General features: G+C 47.4%; 1 protein-coding gene across 1 annotated transcript in view; it reads right to left on the bottom strand.

Moving 5' to 3' along the window:
* Positions 1-13,445, bottom strand: part of LOC142243864 (uncharacterized) — a 192,299-nt gene extending 178,854 nt beyond the window's left edge. Inside the window, exons 1-7 of the mRNA XM_075316070.1 lie at positions 13,277-13,445; positions 3,125-3,231; positions 2,975-3,052; positions 2,817-2,894; positions 2,504-2,717; positions 2,267-2,423; positions 2,060-2,137 (exon numbers count right to left, since the gene is read on the bottom strand). Of these exons, the coding sequence (XP_075172185.1) occupies positions 2,060-2,137; positions 2,267-2,423; positions 2,504-2,717; positions 2,817-2,894; positions 2,975-3,052; positions 3,125-3,231; positions 13,277-13,445 (881 nt within the window). The remainder of the gene's footprint in view (positions 1-2,059; positions 2,138-2,266; positions 2,424-2,503; positions 2,718-2,816; positions 2,895-2,974; positions 3,053-3,124; positions 3,232-13,276) is intronic.
* Between the last annotated feature and the right edge of the window lie 1,844 nt (positions 13,446-15,289).

Below are 15,289 nucleotides of genomic sequence, written 5' to 3'. Positions count from 1 at the left end.
ACCAGTTTCGACTAGGAATTTCCACCATCTCGGGAATCATTAGAGACACTTGCCAAGCCTTGTGGGATTGCCTCCATGAGGATTTCATCCCCCAGCCCACCAGGGACAGATGGCTTGCAATTGCTGAACAATACTATAACATTTGTCAGTTTCCAAATTGCCTTGGCTCAGTGGACGGCAAACATATAAGAATTGTGAAACCTGCTGCTTCGGGGTCAGAATACTACAATTATAAAAAGTATTTCTCAATTGTCCTAATGGCAATAACGGATGCGGACTACAAATTTATCTCAGTGGACATTGGCGCATATGGGAGATCCAATGACTCGCAGGTCTTTAAAATGTCCCCAATGGGGCGCCGAATCTATGGGAATACTTTTGATTTCCCTCCTGCAAGACCTCTTCCTGGCACATGTGAGCCCCCAATGCCCTTTGTTTTTGTGGCCGACGAAGCCTTTCAACTCTCCCAACATCTATTGAAGCCATATGCAAGCCGTGGATTGACGCAAACACAAAAAATATATAATTACAGATTATCCAGAGCCAGAAGAATGGTGGAATGCTCCTTTGGGATACTAACCAGCAAATGGCGAGTGTTGTTAACAGCCATTAATTTAAACATTGAAACTGTTGATGAAATAGTGAAAGCATGTGTGGTACTGCACAATTTTGTTTTAACAAAGGAACCTTTGTCCTTGGATGACCAGAGTTTGGAATCCACCTCTTTGACTGACTACACCAGTCCTGGATTTAGGAGTAGTGTTGCCTGTTCAACAATCCGTGACAAATATGCTGACTATTTTGTGTCCCCAGAAGGTAGAGTAGATTGGCAAGATCAAATGGTATAAGATTTTTGTTTAGTTTTATAACAAATAAACATAGTTAAAAATAAATTAAAAAATATCTTGTTAACCTTGTTAATTTTAATCTTTCACTCGCTTTAAAAATTTGTAATTTTTACACCGTCAAATTACAACATGTTATGTTTTTGTATTACCTTTATTATTAACTTAACTTGCAAAATAATATTACCCCCCAAAAAAAACAAGAACAAATAAATACTTTTCAACAAAAAACTTTTATTTTTATTACATACATAACTTATAAATTGGTATATCTTGGGCTTGGGGTGGAGATAGTACTGGAGGGGCTGACAGGTGGGAACACACGCACAGTTGGAGTATTGAGGGTGGAAAGTGGTGTTGGTGGTGGTGGTGGGGAAGTAACAGAAGGTGAAGGTGTGGTTGAGAAACCAAGAGGGAAACCAGGAGATGGGATGGGATTTGGTAAGGATTGAGGGGTGGAGTGGAGGGATTGGGAGACAGAAGAGGTGGCGGGTGAATTAGTGGCTTGAGTTGGGGTCATGATGGGTGTGGAAGGCGAGATGTGGTAGTGGGAAGGAAGTGTAGGGGCAGATGTGGTTGGGAGCTGGTACTGGGCCGCAGGCTGGTACTGGGCAGCAGGCTGGTACTGGGCAGCAGGCTGGTACTGGGCAGCAGGCTGGTACTGGGCAGCAGGGGGAGTAGGGACAATGGCTGGAGGGGGGGCAGGTGCTGGAGGAGGGGTGGGTGGAGGTGGTTGGGAGGAAACCTGCGCCAGAGCCTGCCGTGTGGCTTGCATTACATGCATCTGCTGGTCAGGAGATAGCTTTTCCATGCGCTCTAGTACGGCTTGAAAAAAACAATGATTGGGTGATTTACTTGCATCTAAATGCAGCCTGTCCAGACGCGTGCACAATTCGTGTGTATTTTTTTCCATATTGGCATTTATGAAGCTAAAAGATGAACGATTTTGTTCGGCTAATAATTGAATGGCGTTCTGGAAGGCTGCATTTAGATGCAAGAACTCGGGCGCATAGCTCTTTTCCTGACCCCTATGACGCTGACGCCCAGAACCCAAAGGTGTTCTACTGAGGGCAGCAGTGTCAGAGGGGTGGGGTAGGGGAAAAGCTATCTCATCACCAGCAGCTTCAGGTAATGAAGTCTCACGTGAAGCTCCAGCGCAGGTGGATGGGACAGATGTCGATGGAAGGGAAGGTTCAGATGGGTGGGGTCTGTGCCTGTGTTCCCCAGTGGCGGACTGTTCAGGGATCGCTCCTATCGGGTTCGATGCAGGCTCCTGAGTGCTGCAGACGGTGCTGGTAAAAAGAGGAAAAACAAAACAATAATTAATTTAATTGCTATACAGTGCCACTGAATAAAAAAAAAAGGCAAAAAAAAACAGACATAAAATATTATACTTTGTACATATTGTGTGGAATATTTACCTTCTGCACACCATAGTTGTCCGGAGGAACGACAACGCTCTAAAGTAACGGTACTTCGATCTGCGTCCTCCGGATCCACTCGGGGCCTGCATCTCTTGATTCAACTCCTTTTTGAAGCGATCCCTGATAGACCGCCACCGCTTCTGAAGTTTGTCACCTGAAAGTGGAAAGCAGAAAGTGGTTAGTATACAACACATTACATCCTGCAGCATAACCTACTGAACTGTGAATACTTACGCTGTTTCTTCTGGCCACGAGAATTGAGCTCCCCCCAACCTTCTACCGCTGCGTGGCATACCTCGTCCCAGAGTCGACGGGTTACGATCGAATCAGCGTGGCGGCGGTCAGCCATGTTCCACAGCGGCTCCCTCTCTCTAACTTCATCGATGAGGAGGTCGATGTTGATAAATCCGGCCTCCTCACCGTCAGAATCGGGAGCACGCTGTGATGCCTGTTCAAAGAAACAAAAAAGAAATTAAAAAAAAAAAAAAATTATACCTAAATTCACACAGACATGAAAAAAAATAAAAAAATTAAAAAAAAAACTTACACTAAGACCACCGCCACCTCGACGACGACCCTGGGACGGTCTTGGGGGAGCTCTATCGTGAGCCCTAGAAGTTGAAGCCTTTAGTGAAGGAAAAAAAAAACCATTATTTACTTATGTGTTTGGTGTGCTGTGGTAAACAATTCCTGTATGAAACTTACACTCTGACCGCCCGCTCCGTGTATTTCTCCACCCCTTCCGTCATCTTCTGGCAGCATCTCCTGTGATGTTTCGGCCACCTATGTAAATGTCGTTTATTTAAAAAATTTTTTTTTTTTTTAAAAAAAAAAACCCTAAAAAAAAATATATACCTCAGTTTGTGAACCGGAGGGCGGGCTACCAGAAGACGACATATCTTTTTCTATAACAGGCCTCGCACAGCAAATGGCTTGACAAAACTGTGCCCGCAACACTGCACCTGTAAAAAAAGAAAAAACAATGTCTAAGTACATGTACGCAGCTCACAACAGTGATCTGTGGACAGTACTGTGGACATTACCTCAGGGACACTCTCCGCCACAACAATTGAAGACTGGCACCGAACCAAACTGGCACAGCAAATGGCTTGACAAAACTGTGCCCGCAACACTGCACCTGTAAAAAAAGAAAAAACAATGTCTAAGTACATGTACGCAGCTCACAACAGTGATCTGTGGACAGTACTGTGGACATTACCTCAGGGACACTCTCCGCCACAACAATTGAAGACTGGCACCGAACCAAACTGGCACTGCAAATGGCTTGACAAAACTGTGCCCGCAACACTACACCTGTAAAAAAAGAAAAAACAATGTCTAAGTACATGTACGCAGCTCACAACAGTGATCTGTGGACAGTACTGTGGACATTACCTCAGGGACACTCTCCGCCACAACAATTGAAGACTGGCACCGAACCAAACTGGCACAGCAAATGGCTTGACAAAACTGTGCCCGCAACACTGCACCTGTAAAAAAAGAAAAAACAATGTCTAAGTACATGTACGCAGCTCACAACAGTGATCTGTGGACAGTACTGTGGACATTACCTCAGGGACACTCTCCGCCACAACAATTGAAGACTGGCACCGAACCAAACTGGCACTGCAAATGGCTTGACAAAACTGTGCCCGCAACACTGCACCTGTAAAAAAAGAAAAAACAATGTCTAAGTACATGTACGCAGCTCACAACAGTGATCTGTGGACAGTACTGTGGACATTACCTCAGGGACACTCTCCGCCACAACAATTGAAGACTGGCACCGAACCAAACTGGCACAGCAAATGGCTTGACAAAACTGTGCCCGCAACACTGCACCTGTAAAAAAAGAAAAAACAATGTCTAAGTACATGTACGCAGCTCACTACTTGGTGAGTGGCTTCCCTCTAGCCTCCCCTTTACAGCCCATCTGAGTCTGTGGATCCAGGCAGTCATTACACTTTTGTAGGATGTGTAAGCTTATTCAATACTTTTTCTCTGTGTCATTTCTCATTAGTAGATATCACTATATTTATGAACATCTATGGTTTGATTTGTTTGCCTGTGTGGATTGAATGTGTTAATTGACATCTGGTGAGAAATTCATGTCACTAACACCTTTAGAATTATATTGACTTTGAAGATTGGTGACATGTTCAATACTTATTTCACTAGCTATATCTTCGAAACTCTAAAGCCTGCTTTACACGTTGCAATTTCGCATACAATATCGTATGCGATTTGCAACGCCCCCATCGTATGTGCGGCACAATTTGTTGAACGTGCCGCACAAACGATTAACCCCCGTCACACGTACTTACCCGTCCATACGACCTCGATGTGGGCGGCGAACGTCCACTTCCTGCAGTGGGAGGGACGTTCGGCGTCACCTCGACATTGCGCAGCAGCCGGCCAATAGAAGCGGAGGGGCGGAGATGAGTGGGACGTAAACATCCCACCAACCTCTTTCCTTCCACATAGCCGGCTGGAGCCGCGGGACGCAGGTAAGATCTGTTCAATGTTGCCGCGGTGTCACACACTGTGATGTGTGCTGCCTCGGGAACATTGAACAACCTCATGTTCAATTCATGAGGAATGAACGACGTGCATGCGATGAATGGATTTTCGTTCAATCGTAATCGCACGTACCTGTCACACACTGCAATGTAACTTACAATGCCGGATGTGCGTCACTTACGACGTGACCCTGCCGACACATTGTAAGATACATTGCAGCGTGTAAAGCGGGCTTTAAGAATAAAAGATGTATAATAGTGTACTCTACCAGCATTGCTATCAAACCCGTCGTGTGCTCCTCTCCACTAGATGTCTCTGCTGCATGAGAACACAAGAAAACCCAATTCTCGTAGAATGGGATCAACATCTACAAAATTAAATCAGCTATTGTATGAATCACCGTGTACGATTAGCAGTATAAAAGACACGTTTTACAGCTTTGTCTGTCATAATATGGATGTTCTAAATCAACAAAATGCTGAACAATAAAATTGATGTGAAACGTTTCATTTTAGGGCAAATACTTATATACCTCAATTACTGATATCTAATGTTTCCTATAACACAGTTTACTTAATCTTTACTTTGATTTTTTTCAATACACACAGATAGTACCAAGTGCTTTATGGGATCATAGTCTAAACTAAATTTAAGCATTTGAACTCCTTTCTATTGTTATTTTAAAGGAAACCTGTCAGATGATTCATGTTGTCTAAGGGTACTTTCACACTTGCGTTTATTTCCTTCCGTTACAATCCGCCCTTTTGGAAAACAGCGGAATCCGTTAACGGATCAACAGTGATCTGTGGACAGTACTGTGGACATACCTCTTCCCTGGAGCACTGGACTGGAGGACAGCAGAAGTTGAAGTCAGGAACCAACGGCAGGAGGTGTGTAGAATGTGCTGGATCCTTTTATAAGTTTTGTGATGATGAAAAAAAAAAAATTTGCGCATGCTCTGTTTACCAAACCGGATGCGGTCACCGCATCCGGTTTAAACCGCATTGCGCCGGATCCGGCATGCATAGACAACCATTCTATACAATGCCGCATTGTACCGGATCCGGCAGAATGCGGTTTTTTTAAGGGGCAAAAAAACGTTACATGATACGTTCTATCCGGCCGCCGGATTTAATTATTTTGCCGCATCCGGAAAAAAACGGATGCACCGCAAAGCCATCAGGTACAATCCGGTTACAATGCAAGTCTATGGGGATAAACCGGATGCGATACCGGATCCGTTTTATCCTTTTTTTTCCGGATTGTACCTGATGGCAAAAAACTGATGTGTGAAAGTAGCCTAATAGATGCGGTAATACCGGACAGCTGCGGGCTGAAATACCAGCCCCCGGCCGGCATTACAATGGCTGGAGATTAAAATTAGGGGGGGACTGCACGTCGGGTTTTTTAATTATTTATTTAAATATTAAAAAAAATAATAAAAAAAAATAAGCCGGCGTCACACTTGCGACGGATACACTGCTTTCCCCGCCTACCGGCCGTCCTGCTGCCTGTGACTGGTTGCAGTTGTGGCGCCCTGGACAAGCCAAGATGTCACAGGTTCTACACCAACACACCCCACACCCCGGTCAGGCACACCTAAGTCAAACAAAAATCCTTGTTGCCTCCCTCCAGGGGCTGATGTTCACACCAGGGGGTGGGCCAGGCTGTTGGTCTCGCCCACCGAGGAGTTCACAGTCCTGGAGGCGGGAAAAGCAGAGCAGATTAGTTTTGGAAGTGGAGAAGTGAGGTGGTAAAAGAGCAGTCTGAAGTTGGTCCGGGTGTGTGGCCCGGACGAAATAGCAAGGTTGGCAGACGGTGGTGGCCGTCTGCAGGAGAGGCCTATTGGAGCTAGCCGTAAGGACCGTGGACGGGCGGTGGCCCGGCGGTACCGGACCGGTACGCAAGGAGACGCCAGCACCAACCGGCAGGGCTTACGGACCCCGACAAGGCTAGGAGTCGCCGCTGAAATTGTCAAATCCGTTAGCGAAGGGAACCTCCGGGGTTTCCCAGCAGCCAAGTCCCGATAGAAGGCAACAGTGCAACCGTTAGAGGGAAACACAGTCACCGCCAAGGCTACAGTTTCCAGGGCCAGAGCCTGAGGGCAAAAGGGGCTCCTTCAGCCCATATCCAAGCTGGGGAGCGGGTTACCGGTGGGAACCCATTGCAACCGTCTACACTACACAGGTGCAGGGAAAGGCAGTCACCATCAACCTGCCGGGAGGAGAAACACCACAGCCATCTGTGGGACCCGTCCATCCAGCCGTTTGTTTTACCGGAGACTTTGTGTTCATGATTGGCTGAGTGAGTACCAGCGTGCCGTGCGGCACAGCGCTGCCCCCGCGACCCTGCACCTCACCAGGCCCCGTAACTCGCCTGCCATCCTTCCCTACCCCATCACCAGGCCCCTGGACAACCAACCCCCTACCCACGGAGGGGAGAACCAACATCCAAGCTGCTCCCTGTCATCACTCCCGGGATCCCCGTCCAGAGCAGCGGTGGTGTCACCAATCTCACCACAACCGTGGGTGGCGTCACGGACAATAAATCCCCAAAACCATCCCCTTTTTCACTCATGGGCGAGGAACGCCGCTCGAGTCCCCGGGATCCGGCCCACCGCTCGAGCCACCACCGAGCAGCAGCAGTAGCAGTAGCAGCCGGACCCGAGCAGTGGGAGAGCGCAGCGTCCCCTCCTCCGCCCGCGACACAGTCAGCTAACACGCTGACACTCAGGGTGGGGGTGTGTCGAACTGCAACCAATGACACGTGCCGGTGGGCGGGCAAAACAATGAATATTGAATTGTCAGCTCCGGAAGAGAAAAATGTGACCCGGAAGGAGTGTGCCGCCATGTCAGTGAGTACCCCTCATCCCCTCCACAAACGTTTTTAGTCTCTGGATTCCGGTGCCCATTGACTTATATGGGTACCGGATCAGACTTATTTTTAAGTCTGTCAGTGATCCACCGACCCCGTTTTTTTGGGCGTTCGATCAGCTCTAATAAAGACATAAGAAGCATTTTATATTGGATTCTGACCAAAAATGTATCATGTACAATCAGTATACTGTGTGCTGGAGAACAATGTAGGTAATGCCGTAACAGTTGCCTACATATTGTATTTAACATGGGATTAGCATGCTATAAAATGGATATCCTGTATGTCAGTGCACCACAGTTTTAAAAATAAAATGGGGTGAAAAACATTGAAAAAGCTATACAATAAAAATGTGGTTAAATAAAGAAAAACACTAAAATTACAGTGAAGATAATGGAAAAAATACATTAATAAATATTATATATGTGGTTTTCAATGGGAATCTGTCAACACATTTTTGCTCTCCCATGATGTACAGACAGAGACCCGGATTCCAACAATGTATTACATACTAGGCTGCTTGCTATCATTTTGTTAAGGCTATGTGCCCATGGGAGCTCGCACCTGCGGATTTTGTCACGGAAAACCTGCGGATTTATCTGGATTTTCTAGATAAATCCGCAGGTTTCAGCAAGTACAAACACTCCCCATGTTATCCTATGGGACATGGGGAGTGCTGCGTCCATGCTTCGGTATGTACGGCTGCGGAATATGCTGCGGATGTCCTGCAGCAGCACGTAACTGCATGTCAATTATTTATGCGGAATTACCTGCGGAATTCCCGGCCCTCCACTATGGAGATAGAGGCTGGGACTTCCGCAGGTAAGTCGCATGAATGTCCATGGGTTTTCCGCAGCTATTTCGCTGGAATCCCGCAGCTATACATATTCTGGGGATCAGGTACAGGAAACCTGTGGACGTACCTGTGGATATATCCACAGGTGCGAGCTCCCATGGGCACATAGACTAAAATCACAGTTTTATCTGCTGCAGATCTAGCAGTTCCCTGAATGTTGTGTTCTATATAACCCCGCCCACATCATTGATTGGCAGCTTTTTGCTCTTGTACAGTTTGCTGCCTTTCAGTGTTATAGGCTGGGTATTACAGAGGTCATGAATATGCTTGATTACCTGGAAGCAGGTTTATTAGTCTTCTAGTGATAATTTCCTGCAGATACAATGGTGATTTTATCAAAACTACAGCAAACAACCCAGTAAGTGACACCACTGGAATCAGGGTCTCTGTTTCTACATTGTGCGGCTCTCAGATTAAGTGGCAAAGCCTGGTGACAGATTCCCTTTAGAGATCCAGCCAGGGATCAAAGCTGGAGATGAATCTAGATATTAGAGAGACCTGTCAATTACTGGGAGCAGGGAGAGAGAGGAGCCAGCACGATCTGAAAAAGGCATGCATCATATAAAAAGTGCAAATTCACAGATTTATTCCAACTGTACTATAAAATAAATTGAGATTTTTAGCAAATAATTGATCAATTCTTTGAGCCACCCCTGCCAACGTCACGGCAAATCTCAATAGGGGAGTCCTACTCTATATTATGCATTTCATGTGCCATGCGGCCTCCTAGATAAAGTTAAAAGCAGAACCGTAATGGAGCCCACATACCTGTAAGCTGTATATAGCCGCTTCTATGTTGCAAAAGACACAATTGTGGATAAAGGTCAGCCCAGGTCCCAGCATGTGGAGCAAGCTCTACACATACCAGGACTATATCAGAACTGACCTTCCCAACTTCTCTGTTATGGCTGTAATGTCTCAATTACTGAGAGCAGGCTGTGAGAAGCTAGATGGGAGTAGAGCCGGACCAGTCTCATATTTCGCTATGGTCCCTGATCAAAACTACTAACTATACCTTCTATGGAATGCCAAAGTGTTCCAGAAAAAAATACACCTATATGTAATCATGCTGCCAGGTTCTGATCCATACTGCCTACTATGGCTTGGGCAGCATGAATTGCGAGACTCCATGCAAGGAATTTAATGCTATGTCACAGGAAACAGCTCCTTCTACTCTGACAATATATATCAGACCTACACTGGGAAGGACCATGGTTATTTGGCCCTTCCCAGCCTAAAAATAACAGCTGTAGAAGTGGAAAATCAATTAGATGCACCAATCCTGGCACTTCGCCCGGCTCATCCTGTCCCTGATGCATTGGCAAAAAAGGTAATATAAGGGGTTGATACCAGCTGTAATGTCAGCTGGCATCATGCCAGGGGTTAGTAATGTTGCGGTGTCTATCAAATACCCGACATTACTTACCAAATCAGAAATTAAAAAATAGACAAAAAAAAATAATTTGAAAAAAAAAAAAAACACTCTTTAATACATTCCCTCTTTCATGAATTTATTGAAAAAAAAATGTCTGGTTCACCATAATCCATTTTGGAGGTCCCTTGACAACTTGGTCTTCCAGGATATGGGGGCATGCTTAGCGAATGTATCCCCCATTTTTTGATATGTAAAACGTGTGGCTACAGTCTTTGAGAATACTGTAGCCACACTCCCCGGGTCACACAGAGGGCAGTGTAAACTGCAGTAACCTCAGACTCACTGCTCACTGGGAGCCGGCAGAGAGCAAGCTCTCTGCGCATACGTCCGCCATTTTTTCTGAAGACGAGGAGAAGGAGAGGTCACGGGGGACTCGGCACTGAAGAAGGTACCAGGGGAACTGGGTGAGACCGAGGTGACTGGGGGTGACCTTAAGAGGACTTTACTGTCTCACCTGACATGTCAGATGAAGCTGAAATCAGAGGAAGAGGATGAATGCGGTGGGAGCAGAACTTGTACGTCAGCCATTTTAGATAATCGGGTGGAAGAGGAGGGGGACGGGCGGGGGGACTTTGGCCACAACTGGGGACCAGAGAAGGGCATTTAACTCCCATCTGATATGTTTGATCATGCTAAGTGAGAGATAAATCATTTTTTTGGAGGAGCTGCATTAACTTACCGTGTATAACAGTGATCATGTAACCGGGGACCAGAAAACCGACCCGGATCGTGATCTCCAACAGGATCTCAGCTACCCCCGGTAGCTGAAACTCTGGAGATTTTCCAACGCTGGGGGTGCTATACCCTTTTTCCTGATCGCCGTAAAAAAAAGGGCCCTGAGGAATAAGTACCCTTACTGCCACTGTTAAATGGTGTATCAGTGGTCGTTAAGGGATTAAACCTGTTAGTCATGCTGTACAAAAAAAACAAAAAAAAAACCAATCAATAGCACTTCCCTTATGTCTGCTTTACATCTGCATCATTTTTCAAATGTCATTTCTTTTTATTAGGATGTCAGAATGGCTAAATGTTTCTTTAGGGACGTATTTCTTTACGGATATATTAAGATTTAAATGGACTTTGAGGGGAGCTATATATTGGAAACTCCTCAAAAGTGTTATTTTACAAATTGCACCCTTTAAACACTTCAAAACTGCTGGTAGAAAATTTGTTAAGCTTTCAGGGGCTACACTGGAATTAATGTAATATGGAATGAAAAAAGAAAAAAAAAAATTTCCTCTAATATGTTGCTTCATTTTTTAACTTTTAGAAGGCATAGCACAAGAAAATGGACTTCACAATTCATACCCAGTTAATTCTGAACATGTTGATGTACCGCCCTTGCAACAGTCGGACTGCTCGGATCCGGGGTTGACGTGGCTCGAGGGTCTCCGGACCCGGGGGCTTGGGGTCACCCAAAAGTGAAAGGGGGCTATTTACAGGGGATTAATGTTTGTGATGCCACCTGTGGTTCGCAGTAAGGGGAGTACCACCGCTGCTGATGGGAGTACAAGGAGGAGATGGAGTGGGGCACCCAGATGATGTTCCCTCCACGGGTAGGGGAGGCCCCGGGACTCTGGATGGAGGAGGTGTAGGGGACCGTGGTGCAGGCCAGGCAGGGAGATTCAGGGGAGAGCGTACTCACTCAGGCAGTATGGATGTTGGTGCGACTATTAAGCAGACTCTGACACAGAAGTAAACCAAGTCTCTGGGTTCTGCTGCTGATTTAGGCCTCCGACACACTCACGTGAAAATCACGCACGTGCCGAGAGACACGTATTTCCCCTGCGTGTTGCGTGCAGGTAAGTACGTGTCTCTGGTACGTGCGGGCCACGTGTGATCTCCGTATGCTATCCATGATAACATACGGAGAACAGGTTATTTGCATACTCACGTGGTCCTTCCTGCTGTCCGTGGTGCTGATCTTCGGTCTCCAGCCCTGCTGCTGCTGCCGGCCGTAGTGAAGTGAATATTAAAAGAGAATAATGAGCGGCGGTTGGCAGCAGCGGCAGAGACAGGAGGGCAGGAGAAGGCGAGTTAAGGTTTTTTTTTTTTTTCTCTGACACGTGTGTTTTCTCCGGCGCGTGTCACACGGGACTGCATCCACACTACACCAGTGTGGTACGGGTGCGGGCCGTGTGACATCCGTGCTGCCGGAGAAAAACTGACATGTCAGCGTGTAGAAAAACGCACACACGTACAAACGCACACGGACACACGTTCCATGTGGTTTTACGTGTGTGTGCCTGCTACAATAGGGTAGCATTGCTGAACATGTCTCCGTGCCGCCGGTACATGTAAAAAATGGCAAACACGTCCCGGCGGCATGGATGTGTGTCGTAGGCCTTAGGGGGAGCTCGTCCGGGAATCCATCTCCGTGGGTATTGCTGATGGATCTGGACCTGCCTCCATGCACTAGTTTAGAGTGTTCTGAGTGACCCCTCAGCCTGAAGCTTTCGGGGTCCCGCTCCCTACGGTTAGTTAGAGGACTGTGCTCTCGATGGCTGACACTTAGGATCTCAGTGGGCCGCATAAGCTGGAAAGTCCTATACCCCTCGAAGTGTTGATGTCTTCGATCTCTGAGCTCTTGGAGAAAGTTCATAAAGAGACTATCCTCCACAGGTTTATTATCAGGTTGCGTGAAGCTACTCCCTGATCTAGGGTCCAGTACCCCGCTGTGCTCGGTACCGGTTCAATTACTAGATTTTCTGGTGCTGACCGTTCTCCCAAATTAAGTCTGGCACCCCTCTCTAATACCCTGCGACCGGGTCTCTGACTCCTCTGGTCCCAGACCACCATCTGCGACCCAACCAATGTCACACAGGGAGCTCCAACTCCCTCAGCTTCTCACTCTGAAGGCTACTCTAAGACTGACTTCCTCCCTCCCACCAGTCTGCCTGACCTCTAGGCGGGTGGCCCTTTTCCAGCTAGACCACCCACTCGTGTGCTTGACAGGGTGTGGTGTGAGGTATGGTTAGGATTTGAGTGCTGATGGAAGCAATACCAGTGTGTAGGAACCCAGAACCATGGAGGGTGAGTTCTGCACCATAAGAGAAAGGGGTGCAGTTCCCTGTGACACCCTGATAGAGTCAGGGGCGTCACATAAACGTGACATTTGTATACACATATCTAATTTAGCTGGTCTCGGAAAGACCACAACACTATTAAACAAGTATAACCCCAAATCAACCACTATGAAGGGAGTACGTATGTCAGTGCCACTGTCTATAGTCCCAACAGTACTATACCCTAAGCCTCTGGGCAAGAGTCAATAACTTGTAAACGGATGAAATCTGAGACATTATCATCCTACATTAGGTACCGCATGGACGAGCAGGAAGTAACAGCCAGGCGCACTTGAGCCACCCAGAGATGGCAATCTTGACAGGTGACATCTGCGGCTTGACCACGTAGTCTGGACTGGAGTTCTTGGCAGGCGTCATCAGTGGCTTGACCTCGCAGTCTGGGCTCAGGGTAATCTTCTGGCACATTACCTAGCATGGGCTGTTTGGGGGCCGCGATCGGGCCACTGTTCTGACTCTGCCCCTCCCACCAGTCTGCCTAACCCCTAGGTGGGTGGCCCTTTTCCAGCTAGACCACCCACTGGTGTGCCTGACAGGGTGTGGTTTGAGGTGTGGCTAGGATTTGAATGCTGATGGAGCATTACCAAAGGGTAGAATCCCAGAACCATGGGGGTTTGAGCTCTGCACCAAAAGAGAAAGGAGTGCAGTACTCTGTGACACCCTGACTAGTTCAGGGGCGTCACATTCATCCCCCACATGCGGTCATAAACCTCTTTTTAGACAGCAGGGCTTAGAAGGGAAGAAGCACCACTCAACTCTTGGAAGACAATTATTTCTGAAATAGATTGCGGATGCTACGTCGCATTACAGGTCCTTAAACAATCTGAACCTCGAAATACAACTACTGGGGTCCCTAAGAGAGTGGGGACATGAGAAATTTCAAAGTTTGACTCTCCCTAATGATGGTTCTGAGTGTAAATAGGGCTTATTTTTGAAGTAGGGCTTATATTTCAATCATTCTCCAAAAATCCTGTAAAATCATGCTAGAACTTATTTTCGAGGTAGGTCTTATTTTCAGGGAAACAGGGTACTATCTTTTTACGCCATTCATCTTGCAGTGTAAGTGATAAGCGGGGTCTACACGCTACGATATCGTTAATGAATTATCGTCGGGGTCACATTGTTTGTGAAGCACATCCTGCGTCATTAACGATATCGCAGTGTGTAAAACTTAAGAGCGATCTGAAACGATCGTAAAAGAGGGCAAAATCGTTTGCCGTGGAGAGGTCGTCCTGAAATAAAAAATCGTTTTCTGCTTTTTAGCGATGTTGTTTGTCGTTCCTGTGGCAGCACACATCGCTATGTGTGACACCGCAGGAGCGACGAACATCTCCTTACCTGCCTCCACCGGCAATGAGGAAGGAAGGAGGTGGGCGGGATGTTTACGTCGCTCTCATCTCCGTTCCTCCACTTCTATTGGACGGCTGCCATGTGACGTCGCTGTGACGCCACACAACCCGCCCCCTTAGAAAAGAGGCGGTTCGCTGGCCAGAGCGACATCACAGAGCAGGTATGTGCGTGTGACGTTGCCGTAGCGATAATGTTCTCTACGGCAGCGATCACCAAATATCGGCCCTACGACGGGGGCGGGTGTTATCGCGCTCGACATCGCTAGCAATTGCGACATCGCTGCGACAATTGCTGCGACATCGCAGGAAGCACCCGTGGCCCATTCCATATACCAGACACAGGAGTGATGGGACCCCTTACCAGGAAAGACACACAGAAGGAACGCCGGTGGTGACCTCGGAACTATTCGGGATCGGCTTGAGCCCATCATAGTGGAAACCGGCACTCCAAGGGGGATGACAGTTTTCGTGAGTAAAGAGAACTTTCAACCGCAGCCCCTGTGTCGTCCTGGTCATTGCCGGGGCCGATGTCCCGTGCTCCGGCGCCATCGGCCACCATAACCACCCCATCATCCTCCCCGGGGTCTAGCTCTACCTGTGGAGAGCTGAAACACGTGAGCTGTGTGGCGCCCCTGAATATATCAGGGTGCCACAGGGTACTGCAATCCTTAACAAGGGTGCAGTATCCACCCTCCCTGGTTCCAGGTTCTTAAGAAGCCGGTGTCACTAACATCAGCACAAATCCCAATCACACCTCACATCACGACCTGTCAGACACACCAGTGGGTTGGATAAGTGGAATAAGGCCACCCACCTAGGGGTCAGGCAGACTGGTGGGAGGGAACTTCCAGTCAGTTTAGGGGAGTCGAGGAGAGTAGTGAGAGCCCTCAAGGAGTGAGGAGC

Source organism: Anomaloglossus baeobatrachus, chromosome 6, assembly GCF_048569485.1.
Source record: "Anomaloglossus baeobatrachus isolate aAnoBae1 chromosome 6, aAnoBae1.hap1, whole genome shotgun sequence".
Lineage (NCBI taxonomy): Eukaryota > Metazoa > Chordata > Amphibia > Anura > Aromobatidae > Anomaloglossus > Anomaloglossus baeobatrachus.
Note: the sequence above shows the minus strand (reverse complement) of the source record. Positions and strands in the feature narration are given on the sequence as shown.